At 37.4% G+C, this 17615-nt stretch overlaps 1 protein-coding gene across 3 annotated transcripts in view; it reads left to right on the forward strand.

The window, feature by feature from the left end:
- The window catches only part of RELN (reelin), a 490103-nt gene that overhangs the window by 240283 nt on the left and 232205 nt on the right, over positions 1–17615 (forward strand). For all 3 annotated transcript variants that reach the window (XM_087441541.1, XM_004439311.3, XM_087441605.1), the window contains exons 5-6: positions 2456–2488; positions 5191–5269. In XM_087441541.1, coding sequence (XP_087297667.1) covers positions 2456–2488; positions 5191–5269 — 112 coding nt within the window. The remainder of the gene's footprint in view (positions 1–2455; positions 2489–5190; positions 5270–17615) is intronic.

A 17615-nucleotide genomic window follows, 5' to 3' on the forward strand; every position in this document is an offset into this window, starting at 1 on the left:
TTTACCTCTTCATTTCACTTCTTATTTTGTACGCTACCTTCTCTCTGAGTAAGCTGGTCTTCTTCCATGACTCCACCACCTCCTGTGCGATGATTCCCTAACTGACATCCAGTGCAGATCTCCCTCCTAGCTCTAGATCCACACTGTCCAACAGAAGTGTAATACAAGCCACACGTGTAATTTTAAATATTCTAGTAGCCACATTTAAAAAACAAAAAGAAATAGATTGAATTTAATAATGTATTTTAACAGAATATATAAAATATTAAATATCTCAATATAATGTAGTCAATATAAAATTATTAATGAGATATTTTACATTATTTTTTTGTACTAGGTATCCAAAATCTAGTGTATATTTTACACTTATAGCACATCTTAGGTATTGGAATATTTGGTCTGTATTAAGATTTTGTAAAATTTACAGTTGAAAACTAGATTCATATATCCAAGTGTTCCATACCTACTTAAAGGCTTCCCAATAACTGGATGGGATATCAAAAAATTATTTTCCTTTAATATCCACAACCACCTTGACAAAATTTGTCCATCTTTTTTTAGAAGAGTTGATGTAACTTTGATACAAAAGCATATCAATTTCAAAACTACATGTGTCCAGGTAAATTCATTTACTCTTGTGTCAATCTAGTATTATTACCATGGGATTCACAGGGATATTGCATAAATTGAAAAGCAACTTCAAAATTATCAATATCAATAAGACATCCTTCAAATTTTTCTTGATGTTTTTTGCAGACAATTTAGAAAATGCTGTCAATTGCAATTGAAATCTTCTGCATAGTGATTCATGTTAGGACAATGTATAAAATTATTATTTATTTGTATTTTAGAGGTTTCGATTTCAACATGAGTTCTCTTACTTTTCCAACTACTGTGTAAATAAACTCTTGCTTTCCTTGAAGCTTCAAATTCAGCTCATTCATATGCCATGTGATGTTGGTGGTGGAACATACATCATTGTACCATGTTTTTGGCATTGATTATTGGATAATTAGAAATTATTCCTTTTGTTTCAAGAACATCTTAAGTTAGAGTTAACAGTTCAGTAAATCTTTGTAAAACTCTTCTACAACTTAACCAATAAGCATTGGCACAAAACACAAGGTCATTAAATTTTTCTACTGTTCTTTTTTGAGTTCCACAAACCGGTGATGATTCAGAGCATTTGCATGTATATACTAACTGTATGCTAAGAACTGTATCCGTGACACTTTCCATAGAGTATGTTTCAAAAACTGAGCACAAGTATTTTCAATAGGTATAATATGGTGCTATCAAGCAATAAGACAAACATCAGTCTCTAGTTTTAAAATGCTGTCTCGATTTTTCATCTAACATAGCTGAAGCACTGACCATCGTGATAGAAACTAATTTTTTCATATCTAGCTGAAATTCTTCAACTGATGTAAAAGATTTTAAAATATCTATCTCATGAGTTCTAATTTTTAGATAGTGAATTGACAGTATTTCTTCATAGATTTGGAAGTCCTTTGAGAAAAAAACAGAACCAAAGTATTAATTGGGCAGTGTCCCTTATTTCCAAACTCTTGTCAGAGTGCCGAACACATATTTGAACATCCACTCCTTTGCTCATAAATGTTCAGGAGATCATCATGCTTTCATGGTAAAGTCCAAAGTCCTTTGCATTCATTTCCATGATCTTGTCCTCCCGCTCTTTCCAACTTCGCCGTTTCGACTCCCTCCTCTTAAACTTTCATCCAGTCATGCGGAAATTGCTGTGGTTCTCCCATTCTCTATACCATTCCGCGTTTACTCCAGAAAGAAGCACCTCTCCTCTCCCCTCCCTCCACCTATCTTCCTTGTACTAGTCTTTCAGAACTCAGCAGAGAAATCACTGTCTCTAGGAAACCTCTCCTGACAACTCTCCTCTCCTGGTCAGCCTGGAATTCGTATCCCTCCCTTGTCCCTCATTTCACCCCAGCACCCTCTGACACGCTACCGTAGCACTTATTACACTGTATTGTAGTTGTCCTGACCAGGTGGTAAGCTCTTTGAGGGCAAGGATAGTGCTTTTTGTCTCTATTTTCCTTATACCCAGAAAAGCCCCTAGCATGTAATGGTGCTCAGAAAGGGTTTTGGAATGTCCATTAACTATCACATCACATTTATGTTGTGTGTTTCAAAGGATACCTGACTGACTGTGTATAATAAATAACTGTGCTGCGTGTAAGGGGTTCCACTCTTCACTTTAGGAGTAATGCATTACTTGTAAATATGATAACCATATAGTGAGTTAGATATCTTAATTTAGGAAGTTTATTGGCATCTTCCTCTTACGCCTCTAAAAAGCTTCTAGGCATTTAATTTGTTTAGTATGACCTCAGTTTTGTAATTGTATTCATGATTGTTTAATACTGGATTTTCTGTGTGTGTTGCTAATCAATCATCTTTCCCTTTTTCTCTCTCGGTCCAGCTCCAACAGAGGCCACTGTGCACCCACATCTAGGTAAGTGATTAACACCCAATGTCACTAACCTTAGCACTAGGTCTACTTGTTTCGCTCCTCTGACTATGTGGGTGGGTGATATAGAGGTGAGGAAACTCTCTGCCCTCTCCAATTCACTGATCATTCATTGAAATCAGACTCAGGTCTAGATTATGCTTGATCACGGACCTCACTGAAGAGAGGATCGTGCTGCCCAGCTGAAGCTAATGGGAGGACTTTTGAACCCATTTGTATGTTCATCCTTGGGATCATGTTGCGTGTGATCTTTTGACACGGTGTTCTAATGCTGAATTTTCCCCAGAGCTCCTACCTATCATAAATAGTAGAGCACAGAGGCAGTGGATAAGGAGCTATGAGTGTGGAGGAATTAAAGTCATTTCAGATTTGAGATATCTGCTCAAATTAGTACTGGGTTGTAAAAAGAGAAATAATTTGGTCATTTCTTCAAAAATTGAAATGAGGCTGTTTAGATAACTATATGCTTTGTTTAATGGCACCATGTAAAGGTACCACCTCTCATTTTTCTTGCGATCTTTTCGTAGTGCCCTGCACTTAGGAGTCCACAGTTCTCGAGGCAGGTTTGTGTAGTGGTTAAGAGTACAGATTCTGGAGCCAAACTACCTTGGTTTATCTTGCCTTCACCGCTTGCTAGCCACATGACATTGAGCAAGTTACTTAACCTTTCTGTGACTCAGTTTCCTCATCTGTAAAATGGGAAGTAATAACAGTACCTACCTCCTAGGGTTGTTATGAGGATTAAGTGAATTCATATTTGTAAAGTGTATAGTCAATGCTGTGATAGTGTTTGGAAAGAGAGAAATACGTGAACAAATAATGATTGAGGCTTACCCGTGCCTTCGTAAGAAATTCTCTGAAAAACAAATGATCTTTAAGAGTTAAATTTCTCATTAGTGTCAGTGAAGACGTATTTTAAAAGCAATTTCCTAGACTATACTCTTTAATAAGAATGCAGAGAAACCCTCCTGGCTTGCCCCAGCCTTTTCAGATGTCTCTTACTGTGGGACTTACAGATGGGTCAGTTATTTTTCTCTTGGGCTTTTCCTTTCAACCTATAAACCCAATTAATTTATTTTTTCTCTTTAGAAAATCTGCCTTGGGAACCTCTACTTTTATGTAATGCTACAGCTTGGGGCTCCTCTTCTTTGGCAGGCGAACGCAAGCCCTTAGAAGCATGCCTTCTGGCAGCCAAGGCAGGCGGGTGACCTGCGGTGGCCCAGCCAGGTCTGGGCCAGGTTGGGTATTTGAGAGAGCTGTACCCCGTAGGCATTTCAGGCGCTGCATCTAATCACTCAGAGGAATCATTAAGTCACTCCCTTGCACAGAATACATCACAGTGTTCTCTCCAGTGTAATCCATATTCTCCCTGCTGACGTGCCTAAGGCTTTGAGTCTGAGCAGCCGTTCCTCTCAAAACATGCTGATTCACTGGTTTCCCAGACTTCATTATGTGCTTACCTGCTGGCATACTTGGTATCAAGAGGGTGGGGATGGCTATAGGTGGCCATGTCACCAAAGAGAATTTGAAAGTATGCTTCCTGATATTTGGAGGTGATTAATTACCCAGTGAGTTCAATGAATTACATTCGAGTGAGCCAAAAATAAAAAAAAGGTAAAATATCACTTCTGAAAAAAATAAAATTTTGGTTATTTTTTGTTAAACAGATCATATGATTTGAATTTTTCCAAAAAGTATGTAAACCAGTTCAAACAAAATTGTACAGGCCCAGAGAATTTGTATTAGCTGAAGCAAACTTCCCAAGCAAACCATGGGAATCAGATGAGAGGGTTTTTAAGCACTAAATTAATTTTTTACAACTTGAGTAGAAATAATTATCATTTTTCACACAATCTTAAAAGTGAGCCCACTTACATTGTGTCTGGCCATGAAATTGTTTTTATTATCCACTCTCTATTCAGTGGAAATATCATATATTCTACAGTTTATGAAAACATTATTTGCTCTTGGCATGCCCCAAATTCTTCTAGAGCTTAAAAATGGGTATTTAATACAATCTCAAGTGTAGTGATAATATATTTCAAACTATAGATATTTCCCTGGCATTTATTCTGACTTCTAACATGACTTTACTTGAGAGTTTTACTTGTTTGTGTAGGTAATTTCTTCTGTGCAGTTCTGAGGGAAAAAAATGTTAAGAATTTGAAACACATTGAGTAAAAAATGAATGAATATAGAGAATGAGAGGAAGCAAGCCAGGGCAAGAGGGACAGTAGGACAGCGAAGAGGAAATGGGTTAGTAAATACCAGCAACGTTAGCGGACAATATATAGCTAGAACGTTCCGTCCCTTTCTGTGCTTTAAAGTGAGTTAAACGCTGAATCTGTTCTGGGCGTGTAGAGCTGTGAGAGGCAAGTCTTGTGTGACCCCTCCCTGTAAGTTAGTGCTGATCTTGGCTTCCTGCTTCTCCTGCCTGGTGACACTTTGGTAGGTTTCTGTTTGGGCCTCTGGTTCCCAGACTTCGAGGTGTCTAAGCAGCAGAGCCTTTCCCCTTATCCCTTAGTAGTTTAGGGGCAAAACAAATATAATCAACTGCTCATTAAGTTCAGTTTTAATTTAAAATACTGTTTTTCCTCATAAATGCAGCACGTTAACCCTTTTGTGTAGCTTAATCTATTGTTTAGTTTTACTTTAATTCTTTTCTGAATACTTTACTTTTCTTTTAGCTGAAATACATAGCGACAGTATTATCCTACGAGATGACTTTGACTCCTACCACCAACAGGGATTGAATCCAAATATATGGTAAGTTACAGGAATATGCCTCACTTTGGTTTGTTTAATGAAAAAAAAAAAAATGATGCTGACTGCTCCCTGGAGCAGCTGCATAAAATTAGATTGCTCATTAGCCCTAAGGTGTCAGTGAGAATTGTTCAGCTAGGGAATCTGGCTTAATGTAGACTGCATAAGCCTATTTCTTGACTTCTTTAAGAGCTGAATCTAGGTGTCCTTCAAAGCCATGGGTGTGGTTAGATGTTTTTTCAGTTGTACAAGATCTTCACATAGAAAACATGCTTTAATGTGTCTAATAATTGCATTTATGCCAAGTAAAAGAAGGGAAATGGTTTATCTGAAATGAGAGATGATTTCATTCATACTTCCAAATAACTCCTAAGTTACTGGGTCACCTCATTATTTATACTCCAGTCTCTCTTTTGAAGGCTGTTTAGGTGCAACTCTGTGGGATTTTTGAGGGCAAAGAAACAATGAACCAAAACTCATTCATTAAAAACCTGTTGAATACATAAATGGCTGCATAAATTTGTTGGCAATTTGTTGTACTTTTGCTGACTTCAGAGAAATAGGTCTGTCGACCCAGAGCCACAATCCAGCTGCATAATTTGACAGAATATCTGAATATGGGTTTTCTGTGATAGTAAATGGTTTTGTATACACAATTAAGAGTTCGAGATAAATTAGAAGTTCTGATGTAAACTTTCAAGTTGCAACCAAAATTCAAGCAATACTCAAGACTAGAAAGAGAATAACCATTTTATCCTCAAATGTCAGCATATGTTGTTCATTTCTGTTCTTGTTTATTTTCACTGTTCAACAAATATTAAGCAATAATTATTTTATTTATATAGTAAGTTAAAAAGGGGTATGGTTCCTTCTCTTAAATAGTGTATAGCTTAGTAGAGGAGACACTAAAAATATATTTTTAAAAAGCTTATAATCCTAGATAGAAATCCTTAAGTCTAATAGAGTGATACAAATAACATATCATAGTTCCAAAAAAGGAGAGATGACTTTGGTGGGAGTTTTTTGGAGCAAGTAGCCCTTGACCTGGGAGTTGAAGATGACATATAGCTATAGAGAGTGTTGGTGCTTAAATACTAGACACAGGAACTTTTTATGTCTTTTCTAGGAAGAAATATAGATCTAGATGGTATAAATATACAAAGAAAAAAATCAGACTTGACAGAGTCATAAAGTCTCATAATTTATATGCCATTTAAAGAAATAATTTATCAATAAAATTTCACTTCCTTGTGAACATACCCTAAATATAAATTTCTTAAAATAAATTGAAAATCTTTGTTAAGAAAAGGCAAAAAAGACTTTCTAAGCACCACTTTTATCCAGGAAAAATTCTCTACTTCTCCTGACATTTGGCTTTTTTATATTCCATTAATATAGACGTTATCAGATGATTTGTTTCTTTCAAGGTAAGTTCATTTCTGTCAAGCTAATTCATTTTCTTCAGTGAGTTTACTTGACAAATATGAAATGTCTTTTATGTGGTTCAAATTCTGTTGTTTTTAAAATCAATAAAACGTGATCGATTTTGCTTCACCCGTTTTCGTGACTGATCTGATATATGCTTTCTTGACTGAAGTTATAGATTTTGTGTCCCTTTTACTTAAGCTATAGTTTTTCCTACATTTTTAAAAAACGTTTTATTAACTTTAAAAAACCACGTATTTCTGTCTTCTAGCAAATAGGCTTCAGAGTTATTTTACTTTATCCATTATTGCCCACAATCTCCTTCATCTAGCCTCTTTAAGATTAGAAAAAACAACCAAGCAACTACGAAACTCTCATCACTTGAGAGGTGACGTTGTTGAGCAAAGGGCGGCTGAGGCTCTGAGGTCAGGCCAGTCTCATTTGACTCTTGAGCTGCCACTTGCCCTCTGGATGCCTTGAGAAAGCGAAAAGCTTGCTTCTCCTCTCTGAGCCCTGTTTCCCTGTCAGTAAAAGTGAGGCAAATACTGTCTTTACAGCATTGTTTTAAAGTTTGATGAGCCTGAAAAGGTCTGGCCCCACGCCTGGTGAATTATAGGTGCTCAGTACAAGTTAGTTCCCTCTCTTCCTCCCTTATTCTCTCTCTCTCCCTCTCTTTCCCTTTCTCTCTCTCTCCATCTCTTTCTCCCTCCCTCCTTCCCTCCCTTTCTTCCTCCTATGGTGTATTTGCACATTGGTCTCCTTGTCCTCCTTGCGTATTGTTTGGGCTCCTCTAAGCCCAGATATGACCAAAAATCATTATTACTAAAATAATCTTCAGCCAATTAATTTAAATGAGTCTCCAAGGCTTTCCACGTTGTATTTGGATGAAAAACAGACATCAAATTAAATATATCTGTATTATTATATTAATGAAAATACATTATAGTGGAATCATAGAGAAGGAAAAAAAAAAAGAGGGGATCAGATGCTTTAAATCCCTTAAAAATAGACATAAACTCCCTCAAGTCAGAAAGCAGCACCCAGTGAAGTCAGAATTTCCAGTGAATCATTTCCAGTAAAGTAACAAAGCCCTACTTTGTTTTGGAACTTCACAGGCAGTTCTCACTCTCCTGAAGTCTCTGTTTTCTTGGTACACGTGTTGGCACGTGAGTTTTGTCCCTTACAATATTGTCTTTGATTCTTTTCACCCCACAGAATTAGCAACTCCTGGGCAACTGTGTGGTGGTGTGGGAGGGAGAATCCTTGCTGCCCACTCCATCACTCTGTACGCTGCCACATACCACCGGACAGAAGCACGGTGCTGGGAATGCCTCTTTTAGCCCAATTCCCATGACTAAATACATCGCCAAATAATTTGCCATAAGGGAAAGGTGTGCTACTTTTATGAGCATGTTTCTTCCATGGGGTTCAAAAAGCATCATATGTATTATTTAATTTATAATTTTTGAGGACAAGCAAAAGGAGAAATTAGGAGACTAAAGTCATGTCTGTGCAATATTGGAGATCAGATTAAAAGTTAAATCACTCAAAACTTATTTGTTTCCATTAACTTCATGTAATGAAACCAACTTTTTTCCCACTCCATTTCATGTAATTCTGATATCCAAGTTTGTTATCCATGTACAAATGTTTATATAAAAACAAAGAACATAAAATGATATTACTATTATTACAAGTGAACATAACAGCTAAGTTACTATTCCAAGTGTTTGACAGCAGTCGGAAGAGAACCAAGAAACTTTTTTACATCAACTCAATATTGAATGTACTATCTATCTACTTACTTTAAATATTAGATTTTATTTAAAAATTGATAAATATACTTGGCGAAAAGTCCCACAATATAAAAAAGTAATAAAAATAAGCCTTCCTCCCACACTAGACCTATATTCCCTTTTTCCAGAGGCAACAACTGTTCACAGTTTCTGCCAGTTCTTCCAGAAATTGTTTATGCTTACACAAGGGTAGCAGTTATAAATTCTGTCCACAAACTTGGGTGTCAGAGAAATAAAACTTTAACTTTATTCTTTCATAACCCAACTTAATATCTTTTTATTGTTCTCCCTTCTACTAGTGGTAGAAACGTAATTTCACTCACCTTTGGCTTGCCCTCTCCCACTTTTCTGATGCTGTAACTAAGCGTCAGAGGGATTTTTAGTGCAAAAACAGGGAGTAGGGTGGGGATGCACCTCTGGTCCTCCCATCTGTTCCCATCTCATCTAGTCCTTGATGACTGGTCCACACAGAGAGGCTTTGTCCTTGTCCTAACCACTCCTTCAGGGCAGTGGCTGTGTTTTGATCCCTGCTTGAGGGCATGGAAACTGTTCTACTGCTCCTGGACCTAGGCTATGGGCCACTTTGCGATGCTACTCTCTGGTGTACTATCATGCAGCTAAGGTCCTTCTGCCTCCCTGAGATGCAGAGCAAAGTCCCTCTGCTCTTTTCCCCCCAGATCTCGCTGCTAAGGAAGTGGCCCTCTGTCTCCCCACTCTCAGTGCTCTGATTGCTTTGTTTGAATGACAGATGAGAAGTAAAGTTACAAGTAAAGAAAACTACAAAACCCCTTTATGGGAATATAGTGGCGACTCAGGCTTGGTGAGAGTGAGACTTCTGCACGTTAACTTTGCCCTGATGCTGGACCACATGCAAGTATACCTCTGAACCACAACAGTAACTTTATCAATTCAAATGTGCCCACAAGGGTGAGAGACAGTGTGGATGGAGTAACACCAATTTATCAGCACTGCTGACAACTCTCCATTATCAAGTGTGTTCACTACTATTGCACTACGGACGATGGATGGGATCAGTTAGTGTCTTATTCATAAAGAGACAATCCTCCAACCAAAAAAAAAAAAAAAAGGTGGGAAGAAAAATCTCACATAACTAGATTTAGAGGAATATAAGGACCTACAAATGTGCTTTATCTTGTTAAAATTTCACTTAAGCATCTACTACTCATACATCAACAATACTTTTATAGTTCATTTTTATGAATTAAGATATTTTAGTAGAATATAAACACTGCCAGTGTTTCATACAAATGGAGAGCAATCTTTATTTTTTTTATTAAAAATAAATATACCTAATAAGCAAAACTGGGAACATTCCGGGTATCCATCAACAGGAGAATGGATAGGATACATCCATATAATAGAATACTACTCAGGAATAAAAAGGAATGAATTACTGATAGTTGAAACATCATGGTTGAATCTCAAAAATATTATGTAGAATGAAAGGAGCCAGACCCAAAATAGTTTTTACTCTATGGTTCCACTTATGTAAAGTCTAGACTAGGCAAAATTATCTAAAGTGCTAGAAATTAGATCAGTGATTGTTTCAGGGATGACAGATTGACTGGGAAGGGACTTGAGGAACTTTCTGGGGTGATGAATATGTTCTGTATATCTTGACAGGGCATGAGTTACACAGATGTGTGCATTTGTCCAAACTTGAGATCTGTGTATTTCACTGTGTGCAAATCTACCTCAATATAAAATTCCAACAATAATAAAAACAATGAGAAAAAAAATAAGAAATAGGAGATATTTCTGATTCATAACTTGGAGTTACAAAGAGTTCAGAGAGAGAGAGAGTTAAAGGAACTAAAAAGTGAATGAATTCTTAAAAACGATTTAAGTTTTCTTAAGAAGTGTCTTTACCCTCCAAGCAATTACAAAGTCAAGGAGAAATCTTTGTTTTGCTTGACAGATTGTCCCTTTAATGCTTGTTTTCTGAAGATCACAGAAGGCATCCAGAGCTATAATATCACCAGGCTGTGAGGTTCTAGTGGGAAACATGGGACTGTTAGAAAACACAATGACAAATGGCAGCCAGATGACAACAGATGTTTCCCCTGCAGCACAATAATAATAGCAGAGATGTCCTATTCAGCAGAAATCAGGGAAGAACAGGAGTCACTCCTCAGAAGAAGCATCTTAGCTGAGTAAGTTGTGATGCCACCAGGGATATGAGACGTCAAGAAGAAAGACACAGATGAAGTTGTCTCAGATCCTATGGTACACGAGACCTCTGTCAATTGGTTTGTCAAACAGAAAGCCCCACAGAGTATAGCTAAGGAAGCTAAAGCCATGGCTGGTATTACATAGGATTACTTGAATCAAGAAAAGGCTAGAACATTTCCATTTTTGTATGTAAAAGATCATACTACAGGACCAGGGAAACAGAGATCACAGACTCTGCTGCATCTCATATTCTCTTGAAAATACTCATTTATTGAAGCAATTATTCTGAAAGGAGCAAAAAGATTGGTGATTTGGCTTATTAAAGTTCATCTTCTTTGAGAAAAATAGTTGTCTGAACAAAGAATATGAAAAGACTGAGATTTGAGGATGCGGGGTGAGTCATTCTAGCTGGAGCTTTATTCAGTGATTAATAGCGTAGTCCATAAGAGAAAAGAAGTCAAGGAAGCAGTAAAACTACTTCATAGTTCATTAGTATCTTGGAGCCCTCCATAAAGAACAAAAACAGAATTCATTTAGTAGCCAATTGTGAGAACCACATTATAAGTGGAGTTTTGGGGTAATCAGAAAAAGGTAAGACTGATGAACAATGTCACTGGGAAAGAAACCGGATAAAAGTATACCCATTTTGCTCAATGTCCAGCAGGCCCATGGGCAGTAAGCCTGGAAGACAGTGCTGAGCGAAGGGGAGCGCTAGCTGTGGGTGCCAAAAGCTCTACACCACTGCTGAAGGATTTCCAAGGGATTGTTTTTATAATGATGCTCACCTAGAAGACATATGACCTAATAGGCTTACCCAGCGTAGCATGTAGCGTAAACCTTACATTTTTTTCAAGAGCAGGTGAGTAAGGGAGATCGTGAATAGATGAGAAAAGTCAGGCAAAATAAATACTTTCTCTGATGACATACCTTTGCCAGAACCTCTAATGTATTGGTGTATTTTTGAGTTGTGGAATTATAATTTGATTTTTAGGGTTTAATGGTCCAATATTCTGATCATATGTGCATCTTTCTCTACTTTTTCTCTTACTTCCTCCCTCTTGACTTCTTCACCTATTTCCACTCTCTCTCGCTCCCTCTTCTCTTTTGTTAATAACTTGTTTCTCTTATTACAAAACTCTCCTCTAACCTTCCTCTCTTGCTTCCTCCCCCTCCTTCCTCTTTTCTTACCTTGATGTAATTGCTCTGGGGAAAAGCTTCATCTACAATAGAAAGGTTAACCAGGAGGTGTCCTACTAATAAAATAAGGTGTGAATCTGGAGGCTTATTATTTCCTTCTTTAATCTCTGTTTTAGATGACAGAAATAAGAGCTCACTCAATGGAATTAAATGTCAAGTACATTTGAAACAAGTGAGAAAATATTTCTTCAAGCAGCATGTCGTGGAATTCACCATAGTAGGAGGTCAGAATATTGCATGCAGTCGTAGGATATTAAAAGGGTTATTTTTAACCCAAATAATATTTGTCATTGTATCTGTTAACAAAAGAGAGATCAAATTTTTGAACTCCCTAGGGAAATAAGAAGAGCTCTCTTACCTTCCTGAGTGAGAAGTAATGAGAAAGAATGAGCTATAAATGGAGTTTGTCATTTTCACGTTTAGAGCTTGTGTTAGCTCCTTAGAAAAAAGGCATGACATCGTTGAAGGTGATATTATTCTCAATTTTATAGAGTGAACTTTCCTTGCTGTTTTTATAAAAATACTCCATGTTACAAAAAGAATAGAATTTTTTGAGGTTTTTTTTTTTTTTTAAAGCTTGATCTTACACAAGTAAATAGTCATGCCCCCTTTATTATAAAATATGGTCAAAAGTTGAGTGTTCTGGTTGTTGAGGATTGAATGGAAAGTACAAGGAGTTCCAATATCTCCAGGAGTCAGCTGACTGCCCAGCTACCCAATGGCCCACAGGGTCCCATTTACTTTGGTGGATTCACCAGTTCATGATCTGGCCATGCCTTGCGAGCTCACGCATCAGATTCTATCAGCACAGGCCGTTTGAGCTATACCTGGGGGAAGCGACATGTTATCTTTGGGTCAGGCAGTTTTAAGAGATTTTTCTTTTCTTTTCCTTTTTCCATTTTTAAAGTACTTTTTATAATCAGAACAAATATTAAAATTATTTTAATATCTCCATTCAGAAATGCTGGTGAATAGACAGATCTGAGTTATAGAATGGCAGATTGCTTCTTCCGGGACTGAGTCCCAGACACTGACTCCTTCAGAGGCAATAAATTTTGGATAGATAATACAGTGTCCTTGGTCTTGGGGACAAACGGCATGTATCTGAAATGAAAATTTGATGATAACTGATTGTCAGTGAGTTTCCAGGTGATTAACTTGTTTCGGCAGAATGCCTGGCTAAAGGCTGAGTGATTTCACTCTGATCTGAGAAGAATGAGCCGTGTAATTAGGCTGCTCTTGAGAAAATAATATTTCAATTATTTATTTATTCTTATCAGGATGATGTCACCACCAACCATTCATAAATCTCTGGTTGTGCAAAGGAGCTCAGTTTTCTCATTAATCCTCCTCCTCCATCCTGCCTCCTGAGTGTCCTGTGTGAGTCACCACAGTACGTGGGGACCTGGGCTCCGGGGACATTTCACTTCAGCTTCCTCTGTGCCTACTAAATGGTTGCTTTGGCGTGTTTTCCAGTCTAATAATTTTAAAATCAGGATTAAAAACATAATTATACCTTCAGAAGTGTACTCTTCACAGCACAAATACACATAGAATTCTTTATCCCAACAAAAATAGGCACCTAAATAATGAAAAACAAAGATAGAGAATTGACACCAAAATAACAAGTTTCAAAGTGCCAAGGGACTTGTTATAGTGAAAAACAAACTGTGGTTCAGAGCATCTCTTCTTCTTTTATGTTTATGATTTGACTCTACTTGTGTTGGTCAACAAGTACCTGCCTTTATATTTATTGATTCTTCTATGTTTCATTAGTGAAAAAAATGAGAGTGCAATAGTGTCTATATAAAATAGTGATGAATTATCCAAAATTGTACATAAGCAAAGGAATATTGAATTTGATTATGTACTTCAGTCCAGCGAATTCATTCTTAAAATTTTCTATGAATCCCATGACATTTTTCTTCTTTTTTACATTTTCATTAGCAAAACAAAACCCTTTTATCCTATAAATGAAAAAAGGAACTTTTCAGAAAAGCCATTGTAGTTTTTAAAAATACTCTGTCAGTGGGCCGGCCCTGTGGCTTAGCGGTTGAGTGCGCGCGCTCCGCTGCTGGCGGCCCGGGTTCGGATCCCGGCACGCACCGACGCACTGCTTCTCTGGCCATGCTGAGGCCGCGTCCCACATACAGCAACTAGAAGGAAGTGCAGCTATGACATACAACTATCTACTGGGGCTTTGGGGTAAAAAATAAATAAAATTATAAAAAATAAATAAATAAATAAACTGTCAGTAAAAATGATGACAGACGTTTTTAGAAATGCACCTTGTTTTTGTAGAATTGGAGTTCTTTTCTCCTACTGGCTGTGTTAGAGTGGAGTGAGAAGAATATTGGACAAGGCTTCGGGGAACCTGAACTCTAGTCCTGTTTCATCATTTGTAAAATGAGGGGGTGATGAGACCCGGTGATGTTTCAGGTGCCCTCTAACTCAAATGTGCGGTGACCTGTGAACTCTAGTAATGGATAAGCTTCATGTGGAACCTAAGCGTGTGATAAATAGGTTCGGAGAGGGCTTAATAAATTCAGGCGTTGCATGGTCTTGGGCGATAGCAAGCTTTTCCCTTAAAATGTCTTTTGATCATACTGTTTATGGCAGAATATATTTTGAGGTGGGCTATTTGTATGATGTGCCATAGTATTTGTCAGATTCTTATGTTCTGTTTTTCATACTGGGAAAAAGAAAAAGAGGGGGAAAAATTTCTTAGATTAGAGAAATATTCAATATTACTTTTACTATTAGGCAGAGAAGCAATTCATTTCTAATTCTTAGCCTGGGAGGTCACATTCCTTTTTAAATTGAAAAACAAGAGTCTGTTTAACTGGAATTATTTAAAACTTCCTTCTTCCCACCAATCTCTGAAGAATATGCTACCTAAGTCTACAAAGCCCATCATTTTCTTGAGAAAATTCAATTGTGAGGCCACAGTTTAAATGTTAGGAACAAACACCTGTTTTTTTGCTGTGAGACTGAAGAAAATTGGACTGCTCATTATCCATCAAATTGAACTCCAGTTCTTAGGAATTCGTAGAACTTTTCCATAAGGGAAAAGTAGGATTTCAGACTACTAGTATTCTTCACAGAGAGCACCCCTTGGGGTTGAGGACCTAACTCTACTCAACCAAGTTAAACTGTTAGACACAGAGGCATTCTGAGAAAGAGAGGAGGATCGGACTTTAAGAGCACTTAGGTATTCTTCTAAATTTTGGAGTAAGCCAGAAATTACTTTTCTTGGAATTGGGATGTTTATTTACATGTATAGGTTTTTAAAACTCACCTTGTCTTTCTGACACAGATCACTGTTTTCTTCTGGGAATCCATGACCACTAGTTGCCCTTTGTACTGTCTGGTCTCTATCAGGATCATTGTGTTCATCATGAAATTATGATTTATCTAGTTCTTTATGATAATAGCATTCATATGTGTAGTTGTACAATGCTTAGCTTTAATGATAGAAAAATATTAGGAAGGTCATGTTATAAATTCACTATTAGGAAAGTCACGATGGGCAGCACAGTTTGTTAGGAACATGAATAGAAATGAACACACTGCCAATAATCATGGAAAAGTGAGCAGGATAGGCTCGGATTGATACACACTAAAGGGTCACAATGATGGTTAGAGCTTTCCGAAACCAGACTAAGGACAATATGATCATTCCCCAGGGATCCATCCTTGGACCTCTTCTCTTCTTACTTTGTATATCCTCCCCTCTCCCTCGACCCCCAATAATATACACTTCTGTGATTTCAGCCATATCCTAAACTGTCATGTCAGTGCCGATCTCCTTTCTCTAAAGGTCAGATACGTATATTCATTGTCAGCTGGTCATCTCCAGTTGTCACCATAACCAGAGAGCAGTAAGTTTCCAAGCCCTGTAATTCTCTAGAGCCGTGGTGTCCAGTATGGTGGCCCCTAGTCAGATACATGTGGTGAGCAGTTGACAATGTGGCTTGTCTGAGTTGAAATGTTTTGTAAGTGTAAAATATACCCCACAATTTGAAGACTTAGTATGAAAAAAGAATGTAAACTATGTCACTAATAATTTTATATTAATTGCATATTAAAATATATTGAACATATTGGAATTAAATAAAACATTAAAATTAATTTCACCTGTTCCTTTTTATTTTTTAATGTATCCATTAGAAAGTTGAAAATTACGTATGTGGCTGACATTACATTTCTATTGCATAGTGATACTCCAGAGTGTGCCCACCTTTCTCCATCTCCACCTTATTTCAAGGCACTATTATGTTTTACTCATGTTACATCAATAGTCCTGCCTTTTCTGCCTCCAATCCATCATTTGCTAGAGTAATTTCCTTAAAGTTGGATTTGTGTCATGACTTTGGAAACAGAATAATGCGAGTTTGAATCCCAGTTCTATAACTTATAAGCTGGGTAACCTTGGACAATCATTTAATATCTCTAAATCTCAGTTTTAGCATCCTCTAAATGGGGATGAAAACAGAGGGAGAGGGTTTTGTATAAATTAATTGAGGTATTGCATGTAGAGCTCCTAGTACAGCACCTACCACTTGGTAAATGGCACGTGAGGCCTTCCGTGAACTTGTTCCCACTTTCCAGCCCCACCCCTCTCCGTGTACCAGTATGGTTCCAGCCATACTAACCCACTGAAGTAGCAATTGTACTTATGTCATAAGCTCTACATTCTTTGTGCCCTGTCACACTATCACCTTTTTCCTTGCTTGAGTAACTCCTATTTCTCATTCAGGACCGGTTCTGGGACCACCTTCTTTGGGAGCCTTCCCTTGCTTCCTCAGTCTGAGTTTGGTACCATCACAACCAGTGCATACTCCTGTTATAAGGAGTGAGGAGCTATGGAAAATATGATAGGTATTAGAATTTGCAAGCCCTGCATCCAAATTGCAACTCTGTCAACTTCGCAGCTGTGTGATTTGAGCAAATGCTTAGCTTCTCTGAAGCTCAATTTTCTTATTAGGAAAATGAGGACACTGATAACTATCTTATAGAGAGGTTGAAAGATTTGAATAGACTTCAGAGTATCTGGCACATAATAGAATGCAATAAATAGCTATCATTGCACTGGCATCCTGTATTGTAATTATGTGCTTGTTTCTCTGCGTGTCCTTATGGAATGTAAACTCTTGGAAGAAAATGACACTGTTTTATTGGTCTTTGTACCACTGAAGCTCACCACAGTGCCTGTAGGTCCTCAATACAAGTCTGTTAATTACAAGAATGAATTAATGAATGATGAATGAATAAGTAACACCATTGGCAGCTAAGAATGGATTGGGTTTGACCACCCAGAGGGATGGGCGTTCAGGTTAAATTATAATAAATTATGTTGACAAACTCAGTCAGACTGTGAAAAACTCAAGCAAAAGACATTTAAAAGACCTTGGCAGGAAGCTGACAGATTTGTTCCATCAATCCTTGGTGAAGCCATTTTACCTCCAAGTAGCACCAACCCAGTGAGTAGTAGCTGATCATTCTAAATCTTTAAGTTTCAACAGGGTACCACTGCCTTTATAAATTTTAAGTTTATGGAGCTATAAAGCGCAATGAAGAAGAGAAAGGTCTAGAGGGATTGTTGAGCCAAATGGGAGAAGAGCTCTATCTGTTTGCTTTTTTCTTGTGTTTACTGGTTTTCTAACTCATGTTATTGCACAAAATAGAAGTAAGTAAGTTTTCTCCAAACACATCAAACATCTGTTGTCTAATCACCG

This window comes from Ceratotherium simum, chromosome 1 (assembly GCF_057802395.1).
Source record: "Ceratotherium simum simum isolate JZ-2026a chromosome 1, ASM5780239v1, whole genome shotgun sequence".
In the NCBI taxonomy this organism is placed as follows: Eukaryota; Metazoa; Chordata; class Mammalia; order Perissodactyla; family Rhinocerotidae; genus Ceratotherium; species Ceratotherium simum.